Genomic DNA, 22185 nt, shown 5'->3' on the forward strand with positions numbered 1-22185 from the left:
CTCTGCACGCCTATTTTTTATTATTTTTCGCTGAACTCCTCTGAGGGAAAGAAGGGTCGTCTGGTGACCTTGTGGTCGCATCTACGTTTCCTGATCTGGCAAATGCAGCTAAGAGAGAACGTTATACCGACCTGTACTGTCCTCATGGTGCAGAGAATCACGTCACATGTTCACACACAAATGGAAACATAGCAGGAAAGGAAATATTATTACGATGGTGGCCTCAACAACTATTCCGGAGCGGCTGTGGCCCAGGAGGTACAGAGGGTTGATCCTGAGGGGTCGGTGGTTTGATCCCTTGCACCTATACGTTTAAAAAGGAGTCTGCATATAGAAGTGCTGAATGATTGAGTATAAACGGGTGAATGCAACTTGTAATTTAAAGCACTGTGAGTCGTCTATAAGACTGGAAAAGCTTTATATAAACACAGTCCATTTACCATATTTATCTTTTATATGCTTACTGGGCCACACTTGCAGGCATTGCAAGACGAAAACCACGTGGCCTCCCTCCAGCCCACCTCACCTGCCACCTCGTGTGTTTTTAGCAGCAGACTCGGGTTTGATCTGCTGCTCGATGCGTGAAGACTCATTTCCCTCCGTGTGGCGGACAGGACGCACGCCACGCCTCAGCTGCTCAGTGTCAGGTGGCGTTTGGCATGTCATCTTATACAGTAATTATTTCGGAGTGTATGTTTCTTTAACGTGAGTGGAGAACCTGGCGACACCAGAGACACAGCAGCTTCAGGCGAGTTCCCCACATGTTCCCCCCGTCATGAGGGCTTCATGTGATCCGGCCGTTCCAGGGACATCCATCAGTGTCAGTGAAAGCACCGTCAGAGCGAGTATCAGCTCAGCCGTTGTGTAACTTTTAATAAGGCTGTGGTTTGAGGGTTTGGCTTGTGACAGAGCGGAGCTGTGCCCAGGACGGAGGAGGAGAACTGGCCGGTCGAACCTGGCTTTGGGCCTCTCTGCAGCTCCCTGTGTCTGATGTGCACCAATATACAAAGACACAGTCTGCAGACGTGCACATTTCAACTTTACTTGAATTTACTCTCGATTGTTAGCTTTACATCCTTTAAATTGATTCTCCTCTTCGCACCTCTCACTGTTTTATTGCTGCTCTGGCTTTATCTTCGTCCCGAGTGTTGACAGATTTCCTGTTTGGTCTCGTCCACAGAGCGGAGACCGACTGATAACAGTGCGTCTGTCTGATCCGGGTCCCTGGTCCCTGGCAGGATGTCAACAGCAGATGTCCTCCCAAATTGCAAAAGAAGATCCCTCCCCCATTTCCAATACAGTGAAACAGCGAGGAGTCAAAAGCAACCAGAACAGGATGATAAAAGAACCATGCTGTTAAATATTGAGTTTTTGTTCCACCATCCACTCAAAATAATGACTTCAGGTGAAACTAAGCTAATATACTCAGATATTCCTGCCTGATTTGAACTTTGATACTGACCGGTCAGATATCTACAATATCCAGACATACGTGGAGATGCCACAGCTCTCACTGGTGTTTAAAATGTAACACACACCTGTGTAGATTTATTGTAAACAGCTTTGGCTGAGGACCACACAGAGGCGTCTGTACGGACTCTGTAAGATAAGTGTGTGCACTGCGTATCCTCGTGCACCGACTGTTTGTATCCAGGAGAAAAGACAGAGGAGACAACATCACACCCGGGTGTTGTAAGGTGCTGCATAGTGTTAAAGCACAAAACCAAACTCCAGCCGACACACAGACGCACTAAAGACGCATCACCTCACTCAACTGCACACACTCCTAATTTACACCTGCAAAACACAGGCTCCACAGTGTGTGTTATTGTGTGAGTGTCACACGTGCACCGAGCCCCCGGAGATCTGGAAACAGACGTCGGAGGTGGTCGGCGTAGAAAACACAAACCTGACAGAAAACACAGAGGGGTCAGTGTTCAGAAAGCTGAAATAGATTCTAATAAATCACTGGGAAACCAGAGCTTAAAGTGAAGTTCAGTGACTCCAGCATAACTTCAGATGCAATAAGGTTTTGTTTGTATAAAGAAAAACCGAACCACTGATAAATATTGGTGTCAACCGTGTGTGTAGCGGCTTCCATTGGTGTTTGCCACAGTGTCATCATAAATACTACCACTGGGTGGCACCACAGGAAGCCGGTGGTAAAGGGGATTTGTTGGGGGTTGTCGCTACCGTGGGTCAATGTAATCAGCCATTCCCGGGGGGTTCCCCTCTCAGCTCCTGGGCCCACGCTCTGTTGGGACGTCCCTGCTTTCAGCTTATTGCTCAGTCATTGCAGGTTCAAGTAAATGTCTTCATTAGGTTCCATCTCCTCTCTTCTTCTTGTACCTGTCCTGTGAGGCCGAGCGTTCAGGGAACAGAGGGCGACCTGAAGCCTGAAGGCCGCCTCACTGAAGCCCGTGGCTGGGCTCTGATTCTCTCTCTCTCCCTCTCTCTATCTCTGGAGGCCCCCCTGGCCAACTGCTCTCTTTTCCTCCTTTCTAAACAAAGTGGGTAAAGTCAACACATTTCACGGAGGAGGAGGAGGAGGAGGAGGAGGAGGAGGAGGAGGAGGAGGAGGAGGAGGAGGAGGAGGAGGAGGAGGAGGAGGAGGAGGAGGAGGAGAGGGCTGCTGGGCACCCCTCTGAGACAGGCCGGTGGTTGTCAGCTGGCAGAGAGACGCTTGCCAAAGAGTTCCAGGGTGTGAGTGAGCGAATGAAGGAGTCACTGAGTGTGTCCTGCTGAGGGAGAGAGGAGCGTTGTATCGTCACAGCGTCGTCGGCCGCGGTAAATAAGTCCGACAAATATTTGCTGAGATTTCCATCAGATAACAGATCGTTCGGTGTCCCAGCTTTGACCTAATGAACCCTGAAATCCTTTCTAGCATATGTGGTAGGTCTAAAATCCCGAGATCGACGTCTTACCGAGTTATGAATCGTTATTATTGATGCTATATTCACAGAGCCAGGTTTGACCTCCGAGCCCTGGTGGTCTTAGTCGACTTTTTCTAAGCTACAGAACACGACGTACAGACCCCGGAGACCCAGCCTGGAGCCCGAGCCGAGCAGCAAACTGTGGGTGTTTCAGTGTCTCCGTGTGAATGTGCCCTGGCCCGGGACCAGTGAGTCAATACGACACAGGGATACACTGTGGGCCCCGGTAACGGTGCTGCTGACCCAGATCCCAGACAGAAGGCCTCACAGGTACAGAAGCTAATTCATATGCTGGTCATGGCGAAGGCAGGAAGACGGTTTGAGGGAACTGGGCCGGCGCCACACCGCAAGGATGTGATCGTCTGCACAGAGCCGGCTCAAATCAAATGAAATGGGTCTTTTCATTTCGCTTTAAATGGGTCAGAAAATGTCATTAAAACAAAATACATTTGAAAATGTGTACATCTATATATCTGTGAATCTGTCAGTTGTGTAACTACCACACATACGGCGACATCCATAAAAGCGAACCCACAGCCAATGTCACTACAACAAGTGTAAGACTGTCAAAACTTTTAATACAACTATTTCCTCAGCAATAAAGACCAATTAAGATATTTACAAAGATAACAACTGCAGGCACAACTAACAAACAATTATTGGATGTGCTAATGTGTTGGTTTCCCCTCAGTTGGCTGCAGCTACTGTGGGTAATGTTGTGGTTTCTTGTCAACACCAGCTTGAACAAACACCGTGATCACACCACACGGTTTAATACGGTGCCAGGTTCAATCAACCTGAATAATCCGACCCTCACTGACCTCTGGGAGCAGGAAGCTGACGATTCCACCGGGAGGAGAAGCTGAGGAGGTTCAGTAAACTCAAGGTTAATGTCAGCCGTCGCAGCTTTGTGTCGCTGTTGCTCTGTGGCCCGGGACAGAGGCCGGGTCACATACCAACCCTGACCTTCTCAACCAGGAGAAGACTCCCCCCCCCCTGACCTTCCTCCTCCTCCTCCTCCTCCTCCTCCAGTTATCTGACCCCCTTTGAGTGTCGGCCTCAGCTGACGGTGCCGTCCGCAGCTGCTCCTGTTTGACAACCGCTCCGCTTGTTCACAGGCACTTTGACCTTTCACATACGGCAGCGAGGTCCTGCCGCTGCCACACGTCATAGCGCCGAGTGCCGGTGAACTCTGGAGCACCTGCCTGCCAGCGCATAGGGCCGCCGCCGCCGCACGTGAAGTACAACCAAATCAAAGGGTCAATTCTGCTGCTCGGTTTCCCCACAAAGCTGCTGTTGATGCTCAAGGGCCAGAAGCCAGTGGCAGAGATGGATGTTTGGCCTGGAGCAGAAAGCCCAGCTCTGTCTTGTCATGTGCACCGTTTGATTCCGAGAGCAAAAAACCTTTACTGTGGAGGTTCCAGGTGCTGCAGTGGATGCATTCTCCTTTCCACAGAGATGTCCTGCAGCTTCGTATGAAAGGCCCTCTGTGTTCATGTGACACTATCCAGTCCTCTCTCCCTATCATTTGCACTAATGTGGAAAAAATCTTCCATCAAAGTAGCGGCTCGCAACGGAGGACGACTTTCTTATTTCCCCCGTTGGATGCTGTGGAGGGGATTTGCTCTTAAATTATATCAACGTCTGTTAGAAATAATGTTTTAGAACTCCAACACATGAATGGATATTAGCGATTGTGATGATGACATGGTGGAAGTATTTTGGCAGCGTCAGTGTTTTTGGCGCTTTCCCCGGCTCTGAAGTCGGAGACAGAGCAGAGCCTCCGTCCTCTGCCTTGTTTTATATGTGAAGTAAACACCACCGGCACGTAAACTCTTTTACGTTAGTGGCTGGTTTATTTGTTGAGTTTTATCTGATGGAACACTTCTACATTTATATAAAGACGTTTCTAAGAGTCTTCCTGATCCATTTGAGCTGCTTCTTATGCTGCGAGAGGAGAAAAGCGAAAAGTACATGAAATATGTCCTCAAAATGTGAACGGATACATGAAAAATCTACTTGAGAACAGCAATGACGTAAGTTTACTTTGTCACATCCACCGCTGGCCGTACTGGAGCTGTCAACAATAACCGAAGTTGATTTGTGGTGATCTGAATTTATATCTCACATGGTTTCACCAAACAGAAACAGGCTGTTGCAGCTCAGCATGAGACTTTCTAGAAATATCTTTTTTTTTTTAAGAAACAATGCTGCTTCCTTTAACTCAAAATAACCTCCCGCTGCACAAAATGCTGTCTTATGCAAGTATGATAATCTTAACACCAGGAGAAGGACTCTTGTGTCCACGGGCGTTTTCAGGCTTATCGACGGGCAAAGAAAATAAACCACCTCAGACAGGTTTTCATCAAGTATTAAAGGATTTCAACCAGCTGGAGTCTAAAAATACAGCTTCTGAAAAACCTCAACAGCTGACGGTTCCTGAACCGGGTCGTTTTCTGAGCTGCAGGAAAAGCTCTCGTTTCAGATTGATTCGCTTCAAGGCTCAACTCGTCTTCTTCACTCAGACGTCAACAGGTTCCCGTCTGTTAGGTACCTGGACAAGCATCTGATTCCTGTTCCCGGCTGCATTCGATTTGAAATGAATCAAACATACAAGATGCAAGTGCAGGATTTTCTTTTAATTCTCTGTCTGTTTCAAGATGTTTGATTCAGACTTTCCAGGATTCATTCACCACAGCTTTAAATCCAGTCTCGTAATCGAGTGATGGTTTAAGTCATATGTCAAGAATATCAAATATCAACTTTTATTTAACTCTTGTTCTGATTAAACACGATGTACGATGATGTCACCATGAGGTCTGTGGATTTGTGAGTGTTTTTATTACGACATTATGGACTTAATCGTGTCAAATAATCTGTATTGAAGTTTTATGGAAAATAATACTAACAAAGAAACAACAAAACAGATTTAAAGTATTACTTCTTTTTTATGTAAGAAAATGTGAACCTGATTTATGAGGCTTTCTATTTATATTGTGTGGCCCCTGGGATCGACATATTTTCCCTTTGTGTAACCAGATTTGGTTTTGATCACTGTGTCTAGTTATTGGTCCTCATTTTCAACTCGATTTTAAAAACGTAAGAGACCACAGATATAATAACAGATTTTTCTATTGGTGACTTCAGATGACAAACGAACACGGAGGAGGATGTTTTCTGTTTTTCAGGATATGTAATGTTGTTTGTTTCCTCACAGCTACAAGGAGCAGGTCAGCCGGCTCTCTGTGGCTATTGCCGGTTTCCGTCGGAACCGATTATATATTCGTGGTCAGGGAGGCTCCGACACAATCGGTAGCATTGAGATTAGTTTGTAAACCCCTCACACTTCAGGATTATCAAGGCAGGTATTCAGCTCTGACCAGGCCTCTGGTCGGGAGCAGCCCTTTAGTGTGCAGCAGCCCCCAGGACTCAGAATCTGGATCCCAAACACTGTCGCCTGAGGTGGAACCACAGAGCTCAGTGTAAATGACGTTGATCCATGTGGACGTTTGTGGCCCTTTGTTAAAACTGTGGCTTGTGCTGCTGGACAAAGACAGACAGAGTTGTCCTGCGCTGACATGAAGGGGACGGACTGTGAAGTCACCGTGTTTGGTTTCACTAATATTTACATTCACCCACTTTGTTACAGTGATTCCCGGTGAATGGGACAATTTGCATGTCTGTTTTGTCTCTTCTGGGGATTTCAGCTGCTGATGGACACATCACTGTTGAGGTAAAATAACTTTTCCAGCAGCCACAAACCTCTCGCAAATTCAGAGGTTGGAGAGTTTAATGTTTTCTTTGACCTCTGTCCCCCGTCTGCAACATAATACAGACACAACAGGAGACGGACAGAAAGGAGGAGAAGAAGACAGAAGTGAGACTGCAGGAGTTCGGGTTCATCACAGTCTGTTCTACACTCAGGAGGCAGGACAGCAGACATGATGTGAACCTGAGGATCCAGACACAGAATGAGTTCAAATATGTACCACAGAACAATTTCAATTTGTACTAATATCAAGGGAGGTCTTCAAACTCCAACATATAGTTTCCATCCATTATCTATACTGCTTGTCCTAGACTCTGGCCAACTGGGATTCGAACCAAAAACCTCTTCGTGCTTGAATCTGACATTGCTGTTCACCGTGAGGCAGATGATACTGACACTTGAAATTATTACAAAAACAATCAGAGTCATTTTGATGGAAATCTGACACATTACTGATCATTATATAAGAGTTATTATCTCCAGTACACTGAAGAAATGACATTTGTTATTTTAAACTTTCCCTGTCTGGTTCTTAAACCCTCTGGTGTAGGACATAATAAGCAGGGACGATTTAAAATAATTATTCGGGACTAATTCAATTAATTTGAAGTTTTCATTTACACATTTTGAATTTTTGTATTTTCAAAGAGGTGAGGAAATCATGTCTTCTTTTGTTTTTATTCTAGTCTTTTAAATAAAATTGTTAAATCTAATTTTGATGAACTTTACATTTAAACAATCATTCTAATTCCTGAGGTATCCCATTCACCAGAATGGGATGAACTTGGTTTAGTTTGTTTGGAGAATCTGAAAACTTGATGTCACTGCCGCTGCTAATATTACCCGAGGTCGAGAGTCCAGATCCGCCCCCCCGCAGGTTTTACCCTGATCCTCCAATGGATCAATTCAATCCCAGCATTCCACAGGGGGCCGTTTCCCCAGCGCTCTAAAGGAATCCCTGCTCCGGCACTGGAGGAGCCTCCTCACCCCCCCACACTACTCAGGAATGTCCTGAGACTTCTTATCTGATGGGCCCTGGGTCTGCAGCACTGGAGCATGGTAGGATGACCCACTTTGGCCCTGGCCTGAGCGACGTCTCGTGACCTTGAAGGCCCCTGAAGACCTTGGAGACCCTGAGGCCCCCTGGTCCCAGACTCAGACAGACATGTATCAGAGGGTCCTGACAACTTGAGAGAGTCACACCCACTTGCAGAGTAGGCTCCTGTATGTTACCACATCAGAGGGATTTAAAAGATTTTTTATATACAGTCTAAGTGAGTGATGAGGTAATCTTCAACACATTTACTGCCACGACGTAGAGATTTTCTCACGATACACCCAAACCCAACATCAGCTAGGAAACCAAAGCAGGAAGAGTGAACATGGTTTCCTTCTAAACTTTGATTAAACGGTGCGAGTGGATATAAAACAGCTAAATTTATATTGACGCTATACATTTATATATACGTGCCTCTCAGAGAACTGGAAGCAGAACAGAGCGGAGGACGGATCCAGACTGAACCACAGAGAACGCTGCAGCCGGAGTCCTGTGACAAAAATACTTAAATCCCTCTGAACTGTTTGTGACTTCAACTCGACTCAATGGATAAAGTGGAAAATTATTTTGGCAATGAAAACAATCCTTTTTCCATTCCTGACGATACTGACTATACCTTGGTCTGTCATTTCCTTATGTAACACATGAAAGCCTTTTCCTGTCTAAAGAAACACGCGGCTCGTCGGCTGCCAAGGAAAATCCACACCGCTCGGACCGGGCAGGTTAATGCAAGTGAATCGCACTTCATCTTAATTTCACACACGAAAACACGCCGGGCAAGGAAGAGCTGGATTAGGATGATTTAAAAACACATTTCCTCAGAGTTAAGACAAAAATAAGTGCAAAGGGTGATGAGCGCTGGGTGGATTTGCGGAGAGGCCCAGGTAAGAACCGTTCCTCCCGTGCCAGGATATGATGAGGCGACCAGCCGAGGGGCCGGGGGGGTGCTGAACCCTCACAAAGGCGCCATTCTGTGCAAGAGGGGAGAGAAACATCAACACCCGAGGGAAGAACGACACTGGACGTCCAGTCGGCTGCCGTCCGCTCTTCCTCGCCGCTCCTCTTCATCCCTAATGGGCTGAAACACTCTCTAAATGGAGATGTGGGAGGATTTGAGTGCCGGGCGTTGGTATACGGTGGTTTATTTTTCCCCCCAGTGTAAAAACATTCCAGGCGAGGGTGCAGGCGGACGAAAGATTGGGAACGGGGGAGAATTAAAGGGATTGTAAGGCTGTGGGTCGGCGTCAGAGACAAAAAAAGAGCAAATGTGCTGTTAGTGGTATATATAGGGGGGTTTGCATGGAGGGGGGTGCATGGACACGGGGCGGCGAGCCAGGATGGGCCGGCCCTGAGGTCTCCCTCTGCAAACAGACAGCCGTGTGTTCAATAGGAACTGCCGGGGGGGCCCCTGCCTCATGAAAGCGACTTCATAACTTGGTAAACCTAGAAGGCCGACAGCTTTCCCCCCCCCCCCCCGGTGCTTATTTTCTCATCCCGATACCTTAATGATGAAATGAGCAGAGGGCAAACATGACCCACACAGACGTCTCTTTATGAGGCTGATGCACACCTGCATCAGAGGAGACACCCTGTCCATCAGGGGAAGTGGGGGGAGGAGACTGGGGTCAACATTCTGCCACAGAGGACCTGTATCCCCCCCCCCACAGGGCTGGCTACTGTACGTCCAGGCCCAGGTGCTGCTCAGTGATGGACGACACACGGTCGAGACGTGAGGGAAACCGAGCGTCTGAGGAGACTCTCCTGCAAACAGCGACTGTCCAGATGTAGCTTTGCATCTGTATGAAAGCTCACAGAGTTGAAAGAGTTTGAAAAACACTTTTTTAGGTGAAATGTCTAATTTTAGCTTTAAAAACACAAAAGCAAAAGAATGAATGAAACACTAGATCTGCTTGGACTGAAAATGTTCCTGATATTTTCCTGAAACCTAGCATTCAGGCCATTTAATCGATTAACTAACATATTGTATTGTTGAAGGTTGCATTAAAAAACAGTCAAATGCATGATCTCACTTTTCAGAAGCTGGTCCTGGATGCTACTCCATCAAGTTTAGCGTTTTAGAAGCTCCTTGTTGGATTTGAGGAAGTTTACACTTGTGCGACGCAGCCAAACTGTTGTTATCTGAGATCACCAAACACACAACACACACATCTGTTGAAATGATTCTTATAGAACTCCCTCTTGTCACGTTTAAAATTGAACATTATAAATGAGAGTATGTTTGTAACATGAGCTGCCAACAGGCTGCGTCTTTCCAAACTTACATATAAACACTATTTCTATAACGGTACAATGCAACACAAGAAGAATTCAATGTGCTCTCCATGAATTAGCTGGTGATGACTGTATCAGAGTTTATGTTTAAGGATCAGAAAACTTTAATTTGACAGAATAAATAATGCAGAAAAATATAAAAATGTTTTTTTTTCTCTTAATTGAAGATTTGTGTATTTGGTTGTGTTTTTTATTTATAGTAATTTATAATTAAGTTTATGGTTAAACTGCAAAATATCAAATCTCAATTGCATTTCTTGGTCAAATTGTTTGATGAACTATATGTTAGGAATCAATGAGCATGGTTCTGGTGAAAAAAAAAGTCTGTCTCTCATGGTCTCATGGACAAATGAAGTCTGTTGCTGCCAGAGAGTCGTTCATCACTGGAGGACATTAATCTCCCTCTCCTCCCGGAATCGTCCTCTAGAGAAGAATGCGTCTTCATCGGAGTCACTTTGAAAACCCAAGTATGAAATTAATGTGATTTATTTCGTCTGGCGAAGCCCAACGTGCATGAAGTCAGTTTGAGTCTCAGCTCGAAATCTTCTTCACTTTGAAGAAGAAGCGTAAACAAGTCGGGAAATAAATGTGTAAAACACACGGACATTTCATAGAGATTTGCTCATCTCAACCAAACTGCTTCTTATTACACATCCATCATTTCCAACACACCTGACAAGTGCGATGACACTTATTTGAATCACAAATTACAGATTGATGGAAGGAGAAACTCTTCACGGCTTCATAACTCAGAGTCACCGTGACATTTATTAACACCGATGTTTAATGGGGTTGTTTATCAATATCAGTGATTCGATAAGTGACTTCACCAGGTCAGGAGTTTCTAAATGGACTTTCCAGGCTTTACTGCTGTTGTGGAACAAAAAACATTAAAATTCCTTCAGTCAATCAACTGCAGGTGGTTCATGGGCTCGAGACCCAAAAACTCGGTCCAACATTTTGAAATCTCCAGCTTTGACGCTCCACTTTTCGGGAGGGATGGAGAGACTCCAGGGGAAATGGTCCGGAGAGAAACTAAAATGATAAATTTGCAGCTACAACGTGGAGGAACAGGTGGAGGAAGTGGATTCTCTGCAGTCTGACAGATTAGTCTTCTTAGTCGTGGACATCGAGAGGAAGCGAGAGAATATCATCTAAAGGCCGGCTCCGTTCTAGATTTTCTGCGCAGCCAAAACTTGATTCTTCATTCTTCTCTGCCATGAAATGTACATTTTATCAATGCAGTTCTTTGTTGTTGATTCAATTGGTCGACTGGATGACTTTAAATGTGCCACGACACGTAGCTGTCTCTTTTTCAGGTCACAGGAGGGAATGGTTGCATTGCTCTGCATCAGAACATCGTCATCATCCATTATCGACTGCTACCGTGAATACGAAACACTCGCCAAATAAATGACAAGGAACGTTGAAAAGAAAAACGTCTATAAGTGAGGCAGGACATGAAAATGGGGCGGACAACTCTAGCGTCTCCTAACTTTAATTAAATTAACCGTATCAGCCATTTAAAATTAAAGAGAACTGCTCTCAGAAGCATCGGTTGTGAGAGGAGACGCATGGCGCAGAAAGGATCCGTTTGTCCTGAGACTTGTTTACCACAGCTGGAGAAAGTGGTGGACTCGTGTGAGGGCCAGTCGCAGGAAACAGGTCAAACCTCACACACCCTTATGGAAATTAAACTTTTCTATTGCTTCCTCGGTGCTGATCCAACACCCAGCAGGACCTCCCATTGGAACCATCAGGCCTCGACCTTCCGGGCTCCGCAGCGAGGTTCCGATCTGGTTCTCTTGGGCCGGTGAGTTTGAAATCTGACAAAGGTAGAGCTGACGCTGGGGGGCTTCCAGGCCCGAGCCAGCGGTCTGGAACTATAGCACGTAGGAAGACATGTCCCTGGCTGTCGGCTGCTGGCAGAGCGAGCAGGAACTGCCGCTGGATGTGGTCTCAGAGTCGATGCCGTGAAGCCAAATAAACTGGAGCACAGGGAGGTTGTGTTTAGTTTGGTTACCTGTAACAGAAAAGCTTCACACTCACTGTACCTGTGTCGTAACAAGAGCCTGATTGATTTATGAGCTGCGGAGATACTGTGTGGGAAATCAAACATACTTTATTTGGCTGAGGCCGAACTCAACCACAGGCCGGACTGACGGCTCACTGAAGAAATAAAAAGTTGCTGTTACTCGACTCTTCCTGCCGTCTCTGTCTTTATCGTTTTCTTTTTTTGGCTCCTTCGTTTGGATATTTTGTCTCGTGCCGACTTCCAGCTCTCCGTCATCACTCACATAGACTCTGTATGAAGATGGACGACACGTCTCCATTTCCTCTCGCTATTCACAAATGAAGCCAAAAAACGTCCCGGATGCGAACACTGCCATCTTGTGCAAGAGATGTCATTTGAAGCCAGAGTCCACACACTAACGATCTGGGGATGGAGCCTCGGTATCGAAGACCTGCCGAAACACATGCTCGACCAATCACAAGCCAGTCTCTGGTATCTCTATTTAGAACAGGACAATCTGTGCAGACCTTCAGGCTCACGATGAACGGGTTGATTCAGTCACTGGTAGAAGTTTTCACTGCACTGAAGCCATTTGAAATTAAAAAAGGTAATTTTGCTTATTGCCCAGAGTTAATTAATGTACACAGCTATATGTCGATCTATATATATATGAATGGCTTATTATTTAACGAGATCTAGGACTCGAGAGAGAGATGTCTGTAAGATGTTTTTCAGCAGGAACCTCATTCGCACACTATCATCTCTGTGCTCCGCAGGCCGAAGGTTGGGAAGTTAAATCCGCTCTCACAGGCGAAGCGTCATTCCCAGTCGGACGGACAGGAGCCTCTCTCTACTGCTCATGGAAAGTATTTTGCTAACCTTGGGCAACTATATTAAGTAAACAGCTATTTCCAGTCGAGATCGCAAAGCAGGATTTCACGTTTCACAACGATCGGCCTGTGCTTGTTGAGGGGATGCTGATCTCCAACAGGCAGCATCTCAGACTTGGTGAATGTCACTCAGGTAGTTTAGTGTAATTTAAAGGTACATATACACTCTGGACTGGTCACTTGATGGAAAGGAGTCGGAAAAGTAGATGGATCAAGTGCTCACGTAACTTTAGGGAAACCTTTCTAAGGAACCACTTTACTCACACAGTAGATATTGAATCAAGTCAGGTGACGGAAAATTAAACAGCTATAACTATTTTGATAATTAATTCTCAAGGAATAAAATTACAATATATGACTGTTTCAGTTAGGAGCTGCTCTAAGTTTTGAAGGAATTCTCTCGAGCCGTTCTTGAGATATCATGTTCACAACAATGTGACGGACGTGTACAACCCAAAAACATAATTCCTCCGTCCACTTGCACAGAGACACGAAAACGCAATGTTGTGTCATGACAGCTTCAAACACTGCAGCTGACGGTGAGGTGATGTTTAACACCAACACCCCATGACGCCCGCTGATCAACGGACAATTATCCCAAACACTCCACTGTCATGAATAATAAGAGTGAAAGTGAGAAACCTTGACACAAACACTCAAGTAGCTTAAAAAGATTTTTACATAAAACATCTTCCACCCTCGTGTTCAGCGGCTCGGACCCGTAGAGGCAGCGACGAGCCAACGGGTGGATTTCATCGCAGAATTGAATTTCACTAAATTTCAGATTCCATATGAGATGAGTCTGACTCATGCTATGACTAAACAGGCCCATCATTGTCCCTTTGGGGTGGGGAGGCGGTGAACGACAACGAGAGGTTATAAAACATCAAATCCGGAATCTGAATCAAACACAGAGGCAACGGCTGCGAGTGTTTAACACAACATCTGGAGTCTATTCGTTATTATTGGTGTTTAACTTCTGTCACATCCCGGCTGACACAACCGAGCCGTCTCTCACCGATCGTTTTCTATCTCACACTCTATAATTGTTTCTGAGTGAGGTGACTTTTCTCTGGGTGAGGAGGAGAATATCTTCTGCTCGTCCTTGAGGGATTTTGTCTCTGGAAGACGCAAACTCTCGTTTTTTATCTCATCTACAGGATCAAAGGGGGGAAATAAAAGTAGAAAGCATTCATGGGATTTTTGAGGTTGTATGTTTTTACTTACATTTACAGCTTCTCCTGAAACAGCACGCGAAGGTTCTGGAGGCCGAATGATTTTCCAATGGCTCATTGTTCCACTTTTACAACCCCTCACTTTGCTGTCTTGGTTTCCTTCACTTATCGCTGTCATCAGCTTAATTTGCGTCCACAGCAGGTGGCTGAATGAAAGCAGCTGTGTGTGTGCCACCTGCACAGCTCAGACACAGTGAGCAACTAGCTGGTGAACACAAAGGAGCGTTGAGCAGCTCAGGAGCCAAACTGTTCCATCAGGAGCTGGTGAAAACCCAAACACTGATCTTGAAATTGAGTCAATATCAGACTTAGATTCATCACAAGGCCAGAAAAACAAAACATTCCAAAGGCAAAAGAGTGATAACACTCTAGATCTCAAAGCACTTCCACCTTCCAGCCAAGCAATAGTCTGACACGCAACGTTAGAATTCTTAGTTTGGCTTTTTAAATAAGAAATAATAAGCTTTTTATTGTTCATTTCCCCCAAAAATCTCACTATTCTTTCATGATTATGGAAGTAAAACATATACAGGCCCATTTAAACACATTCAAATCTAAATAGCTGTCGTCAGACTTGCAGATGGTTAAATAAAAAGTCATTAATCATGGTCTGAGTGTATCCGTCCCCTCTTTCCAGACATGAAGAGATATGCGGAAGCTCTGATGGAGATAAATGCAGGACCTTTGGTGTTTCACACACTTGATCTCCATGGGGAATTTCTGAAGTGTGTAATCATGACATCCTCCTCAACTGTAATAGCCAATCTGCAGAGATCCTCCCTGTAGCTATTTTTGAGCAATAAATTCTTCCCGTCATCTCCTGTGCCCCCCCCTCCACATGTCCGGGTTCAAACATCTCTAGGCTGGAGGAGGATTACTATGCATCTGTTCCGTCTCTACATCTCCTAAATTGTACCCTGCTACTCTGCGTCTTCATCTTAAAACAATAGGATAAGGAGTGGGCCTCATGAAGTTAAGCCCCCCACCCCCGCAGCCCCACCGCCACCACCGCTGAGTTGTTTCCTAACCAAGTCTCCCTAATGGGAACCTGCTGCCCGTTCAAAGACGAGGATAGACATCCCTTTCTGGGCAGATTCCTCAGGAAAGCCCTTGCTTTACTATCAAAAGACGGCAGCAGGGTGAGTTGGTGTCATCAGAATTGTCTCATCAACAGTGGATCAGGCTGCAGCCGCTGGAGAAGAGAGGAGAGGAGAGGTCTCAGGCGTCCGACCAAAACATCTTCCCTGGAGGTTTACGAGGCCGAGGAGAGCGAGATCGGAGGGAGCCGGAGTCACATGCCAACAGATTTGCTTTGATCGCCTTTGCCACCTCGGCTTTGAAATGTTTAACACACGGAAAACACCATTCCCCCATCAACATAAGTGCTTCAAAGGGACGAGAACACGAGAGGCACTGTCGGTGACCCTGCCCTGGTGGAAAGGAAAAGGACGGTCAGAAGGGGCTGGGCTGGGCTGAGGGGGCAAGCTTGGACTGCATAGAGTCCCTTTATGACCATAAATACTTTGAATTGTAAATGAGATGAGGGATCACTTAGTGGGGTGGGGGGGGGGAGCACTTCTTTGCAGAGTTGTGAAACCAGTGACGTGAGGTTCTAAAGTATGAAACTGTTCATAGAAATCCAGCTGAGTTACAGAAATCTGAATAAAATGTCCTCAAACGCGACCATTAAGGCATTAGGCTGGTACTAAATTTCATGGCCATTCATTTTCAAGGTAATTGTCAAATAAAAATCTCTGGCTGTTTCTCACGTAGTTGAACTAAATCTCAAGCTGCTCAGAAACTGGCTTTTTAATGCGTTTCATTTGAGCCGTTCGAGGAGTAGGACACATACATGCTCCTCAGCCTCAGCTAAATCCATGAGTGCGTCATCCAAATCCTGCTGTGAGCCCTGGTTGTTGGTGCACCTTGATGTAAACAGACTGGAAAACCTTCTAAGGCACAGTGGTGTGTCTGGGAGGACTGTTCAAAGGCTTTACTGCCAATTAAAACCAGTATGGGACTCATATCTGCTCCTGGTTCCTGGAATCTACCTGCAGCAGTCAGACCTCCAGGCAGCCGGGTCTAGCGATACGCCACAGGGAGACTGTACATCGTGGACGTGGCTGTGATAAGCAGGATGATTGGACAGAGCACTAAAACATTATTTATCTCTCTGACAGAAATCTGAGCAAATAAAGATTGTACAATGTCACCTTCAAGTTTCAGTGTGACATAGTTTTGGATCTCTTCTGCCAAGTGCTCTTCTATTTGGTCCATATTCGTTCTTCTAAATCTTCCGGGGTTTCCGCGGGTATTATCGGCATTAACCGGAAATGCGACTTCCGAAATGATGTAGTAAGCAGACCAAACACAGCCTTGCCGGCTACGTGAGGCTTGCGGAGCTTTGCCGTCTAGTTAGAAAAATCGGGCGACGCACGTAAGAAGGGATACATAAGTACTTAAGGGGCCCGGAAGGGCTCTTACGCTTGTGGGCCCCTGAAAACGCAGAAGCATGCGCCGGCCTTCAGCCTCCCCTTGCTAACTTGTAGGACAACCAACAGATACAGATGTTTAGAAAAACTCTTCGAGTTTGCTTGAATCTCACAAAACTTTTTAAAAATATATTGATTTCAGGCTTTCAAACCCAGAGTTTCAACCTTTCACAGCCTTTTCCCCCAGTCTCAGAATATGCCAGAATATTTATCCTGTAAAACTCCATGTAAACATCTCCTAATTTAAACAGAAGGCTTTGTCATTTAAATGTACATCAGAAGCTAAGAGGCCTTTGCACTGGGACGCTGTCAATATTTTTATAAAAGTGAATCCAAAGACCTAAATCCCCCAGTGACTGTTTTCATTCATCTGAATACGATGTGACTATGAAAGATTAACTGCTGCTTCCCAGAAAAAAAAGTATAAATATGACGTTCCCAGGTGGCAACAACAGTGGATTCATTTATATTTCAGTCCTGGCCTCACTCAGAACTCACTGCATATTACTAGAAAATAAAGTCGGTTGAGTAAAGATCTGAGGTTGAAAGTCAAACTTCCATTGATTTATGTTGGATCTGGCTGCACGTCGAATCGCCATGAATCACTTTGTTTATAGACACGAGAGTAAAGCAGTAAAACGAGAGCTGCAGACGTCCGTCAGGGTAATCATTCCCCAGGAGTTAAGCTGGTGACATGCCTGAGGAAGCATTGTTTCATCGCCGTCCCTCGGGGAAAATACTTTTCACGCCAAATATGACACACTCCGCGTGCCAGCGTGGAAATAGCTGCCGGAGTATCAGTGTTTGTGTCCGAATCCACTGTCGGGAATGTGGACTCGTGGTGGAGGAACGCTGCGTGGGGTTCACCTGCCGCCACGGCTTCTCTCGTCTTTGTTAAACTTTGTTTCATTCGTCCTTTGGCCCTCACTGTCAACAGAAACCCAGCAACCTGTCGCCAAATAACACACACATTTTACGGGTTTCCAGAGAGGAAGGCGGATTGGGTGAATAATTATTATCAGTAAAGGCAGCTTCATTGGGATTCCTGCTAAGTTTGGACTTATTGTACGTACATACTTTCTTTGTAGTACTACTATGTCGTAAACCAGACAAATACCCCACAAACATTTTGTAGTACCACAGCCCCACTGCAGTTCCATTTGTTCTCCTGCTGTAATGGCCTCGGCCCATAAACCACTCAGCAGCCATTTTCGTAGAAACACAAATCCCATAAATTGAATAACATGTACCATAGATCGACTCAGAGTACATGCCCTGTGGTGTGGGGTTTATTCAGAAATGCTTGACTCTAGAAACTAAATTAGTATAATTTATCTGCGATTTTTAATCATTATAAATGATTATATTTAAATCTTAATTGTGATAAAATATAAATGCTCTATGCTTTCTAGTTATTATAATAGGAGTGAAAGTCTAGTATGAAGACAGAGCGGATATGAAGAATTCTGCAGTGCAGTAATCAAATAGTGCAGCATCATGACTTTCAGTGGATAACCCAGACTCGTTCAAATAATACAGAAATATATTTTATTGTTAAAACCACCTCAAAGACAAATTTTGTTTTGGTTGTTGCCGTGGCAACCACCATCAATGTCATAACAGTCACCTTAAGATCAAAGACAAACAGGAAGAAAAATCCGTGTATGATCTCATTCAATTGCCTTTGAAGATTCTCATTGAAAAACAGGCCTACTGGAAAGTCTCTTTGGAAAGTGTTGGATTAATATTCATATTTATTGTCAATAACAACTTTAAACCATCATGATGACCAGTGACTTTAGAGAGATGGATCCTGGTGAGTCCCCTCACATACTCCAGGCAGAAACAAAGACCAGCCCTGAGGCTGATGGACCCGCTCCGAGGGTTTGCAGAGTTAAGGGAAGGAAAAAGACGCTCAAAGAAAATGTTGTCGGAAAAGCAGGAAAGACAAAGATAGAAGCTAACAAGGAGACGGCGCCCCACTTGAAGGACGTTGCTCCTACTAAAGGTAAGTTCATGATTTTAAACTACAATTGGGAACGTATCATAGTTTTACATAAGGGTTAGAAGGTTTGCTAACAATTGCAGAGAAACTGGAGTATTGGTATATGCAAATACTCTGGAATTCCTTTGCCGATACCGATGTTTAAAACAACAATCTAGCCATTACCGATATTTGTTTATTTTGTTTTTGTTGTTATTCATTCACCCCCTTTTGTGCCAGGAAAATAATTAAATCATTATTTAAAAAGCACTATTTTAAATTATTTCAGCCATTGATCACTCTTATCTTTCAATGAGCACAAATTCAATCAGATTTATGAAACAATCTTTAGTTTAACTAAACTTTATTTAAGACACTGTGTTAAAGGAGTATTGAGATGTCCTGAGGGTCAGTGAACAGGTCGGGGTGGGGCATGTGACAGTTCTAGACCAATGGGGTGGGGTTGTTTGAGATGACAGGTTCTCATTGGCTGGTTTGTTGGGGGTCAGGGGTGAATGAGGAAGGAAGTGTTGAACACGGTTGTTGATGTGAGGAGTGTCAGAGAGTGTGACATGTTCGTGTTGACTTTAATAAAGTTACAAATAAGAAAAGAAGTTCTGTGTCGTCTGTGAGGCGGAGACGTTACAATACCAATGAACATCGGCCAATGCCATCGGTGAAAGTCAAGTTTGCTGATGCACCGATGGCAGTAAACGAGGCGAATATCGGCCGCTAAATAAATAGACTTCAGTTAGTTGTGTCTTTCAGTGGAGAAAGTTCTGTTTTTATTTGTTTGGGTTCTGAGATATCTGTCAAAGACCTTTTTACATTGACCTTAGTGTACTGGAGGGGAATGAGATTTCATCTGTGATGCTCAAAACACTGAGAAATGACATTGACAAATTTAAGAGCAACATCCATTCTGCAACCAGTCTCCTTATTTGAGTGGGACATCCAATGAACCCACTGCAGATAGTTTTCCTTGGGATTGTTTCTTTTCTCTCACTCTTGAACAGAAAGTGAATGTATGGTTTCAAATTTATGAACCAAGGTAAGAAAAGACTGGTGTCATTTTAGGAGGCACTGAAAATGTATTTACATTGAAAGATATTTGTGCCTTTCGCTGCCAACAAGCTAATGTTCCTTGTTTTTGTGATCTCAGCTGTAGTAAGAAGCAGAAGGAAGATAACTTTTGGAGTTAGAAAAAGAAAAAAGAAAAGGAAGAGGGCTTCAGGAGACCACCACAGAGCTAACTTTGCGGAAAAATACTGGCAGCTGGATAAGATTGGCGAAGGAGGGTTCGGATCCGTGTTTGCTGGCTTCCGCAGAGCGGACTGTCTGCCAGTGGCCATCAAACACGTAGAGGAAAAACATCTCCTCGAACCAGTGTGCCTAAATGGGAAGAACCTACCCGCAGAGGTGGCCATAATGATGAAACTGGCAGCTGAAAAAAATGACTCTGAGGGGATGTCTGCACCAATAGAATTACTGGAGTGGTATGACCTGGGCAACAAGGTGATACTGGTGCTGGAGAGACCTTTCCTTTCCCAGGACCTTCACAATTACACAGTCGACCATGGGCCTGTACCGGAGTGCAAGGCCAGGATCCTGATGAGACAGCTGGTGGATGCAGCTATTGGTTTGGAGAAGAGGCAAATCTTTCACTGCGACATAAAACTTGAGAATATTCTAATTGAAACAGGATCTTGTGTCCCAGGGGTTCGCCTCATTGATTTTGGTATGAGCGAAATTATAGAAAAAGACACAGTTTTCACTATATTCCGTGGCACCGAAGGACACAAACCTCCAGAGTGGTACGTGAACTCCTGCCACAAGCCTGCTCCATCCACAGTGTGGCAGCTCGGGATCGTCCTCTTCGAAATGCTCCAGAAAGAATATTTTTCCACTGAAGACTTTCTCAAAAATAAACTGAAAATGCCTAAGATGTCCAAAGATTGCACCGATTTCCTTCAACTGTGTTTGAGGGAAGACCCGGCGCTGCGCTCCATCCTGACAGAGCTCCGGCTTCACCAGTGGCTGATATGAATCTTCATCTCCCGACCATGGCCAGGATTCAGCATCATCGTTGATTATTGATCAGTGGGATGCACCCCTTGATTAGAAATACATAAATAATCAGAAATAATATTTTTGATGCAAACTCTCGCGCATCCAAACTCCAAACCTTCAGATTAGCCGTGTGGCAGGAATGCTCTCCAACCGGAGCTGCAGGAGATGATCATAATAACCCAGTAAAGCTGACTCGGCTAAACCAGAAACACAATCACTATTGTTCCCTCTGGCCTTGATCCTGCAGTTGCTGCTGCTGCCACACTCCCCGTGTTGTTTCAGAACAGAAGGCTTTTGTTTTGAAGTGGGGGCGCCCTGAGTGAGGACACCAATTATTATTAATTGTCCTCTCCACACCAATCACGGACGTGGCAAACGATACACAAAATCACCACACAATTTACATGTGTTGTTTGGCTCCAAGCATCATGCTGAGTCACTACTACACTCATATTGCTTTATAATCTGTCTGCGGTAAATCCTGACGAGGACCTCCTGCTGTTTTCTCAATTCAGCTCATTCGGACATTCTGCAGAGTTTCTACGAGCTGGCTGGCAGGAGGAAGTCGGAAGTTTACGATCTCACATCAGCCCCTCCGGAGAATGTGAGGAGATTATCTGGAGTTCGGTGCATGTTTGAAAGCAGCTACAGAAGCAAAATAAGAGATAATTACTGCGTCTCTGAGTTTCCACTTCAGGGAGTCGAAGAAAAGTCAGTGATGAAAAACACCAAAGCTCCAGTCGGTGATAAAAACGCCTCGATAATGGAAAAACCTCACAGGAGGATCAAGTGGACTCTGATTAACGGACTAATCAGTGACATCATCCTGTCGGGGGGGATTTTGGCTGCTTTGAGTTGAAGCAGCTACACAAACCTGGAAATACACAAGAGACTCTGAGTAGAACCAACGGTCAGTGTTTAGACTTACTGTTGTTTTTAAACAGCAAAACAAGTTTCTGTGATAAATGTTGTGTATAATTAGCATCTGAATTTTTAAGTTATTGCCAAAAAAGTATTTTGTGAGGTCATAATGCCCTTTGACCTCACAAATCGCAGAAAAGATGTGAATTTATATGTGAATATTTTACAGAAAACAAAAGTCTTGTACATTTGCTTTTAGGTGCATTATTCATAGTTCTCCGCAATAAAGATTTCTGATTAAACGTTTAAATATGAAGCCTCAATCATTTGTCATAAGGGTTTTTATAAAGACACTTTAGGAATCATCCTAGAGGTCGAGCTCCACGATAAAATGATGCCTCACAACCACAAAATGACACAAAAACTACTAAGACAAGTGAATGACAACAATCGAGACATCGAACAACCACAAAGATGAAAAATGACGACAGAAAAATGCAAAATAGCCACAAAAATACCATCCACACAAATGGATGACCTACATCTGTGTCTCTTTCAATCTGGATGTTTTATTCCTGGTTGGAGCAG

At 44.8% G+C, this 22185-nt stretch overlaps 1 protein-coding gene across 1 annotated transcript; it reads left to right on the forward strand.

Annotated features, from left to right (window-relative positions):
- Window positions 1-18464: 18464 nt before the first annotated feature.
- LOC133024836 (serine/threonine-protein kinase pim-3-like) lies at window positions 18465-20712 on the forward strand. Its single transcript, XM_061092000.1, has 2 exons — window positions 18465-18690; window positions 19829-20712. Exons 1-2 carry the CDS (start codon window positions 18465-18467, stop codon window positions 20710-20712), a joined length of 1110 nt encoding a protein of 369 aa, XP_060947983.1.
- The last annotated feature ends 1473 nt before the right edge of the window (window positions 20713-22185 follow it).

The sequence above is a fragment of the Limanda limanda genome, chromosome 18 (assembly GCF_963576545.1).
Source record: "Limanda limanda chromosome 18, fLimLim1.1, whole genome shotgun sequence".
In the NCBI taxonomy this organism is placed as follows: Eukaryota; Metazoa; Chordata; class Actinopteri; order Pleuronectiformes; family Pleuronectidae; genus Limanda; species Limanda limanda.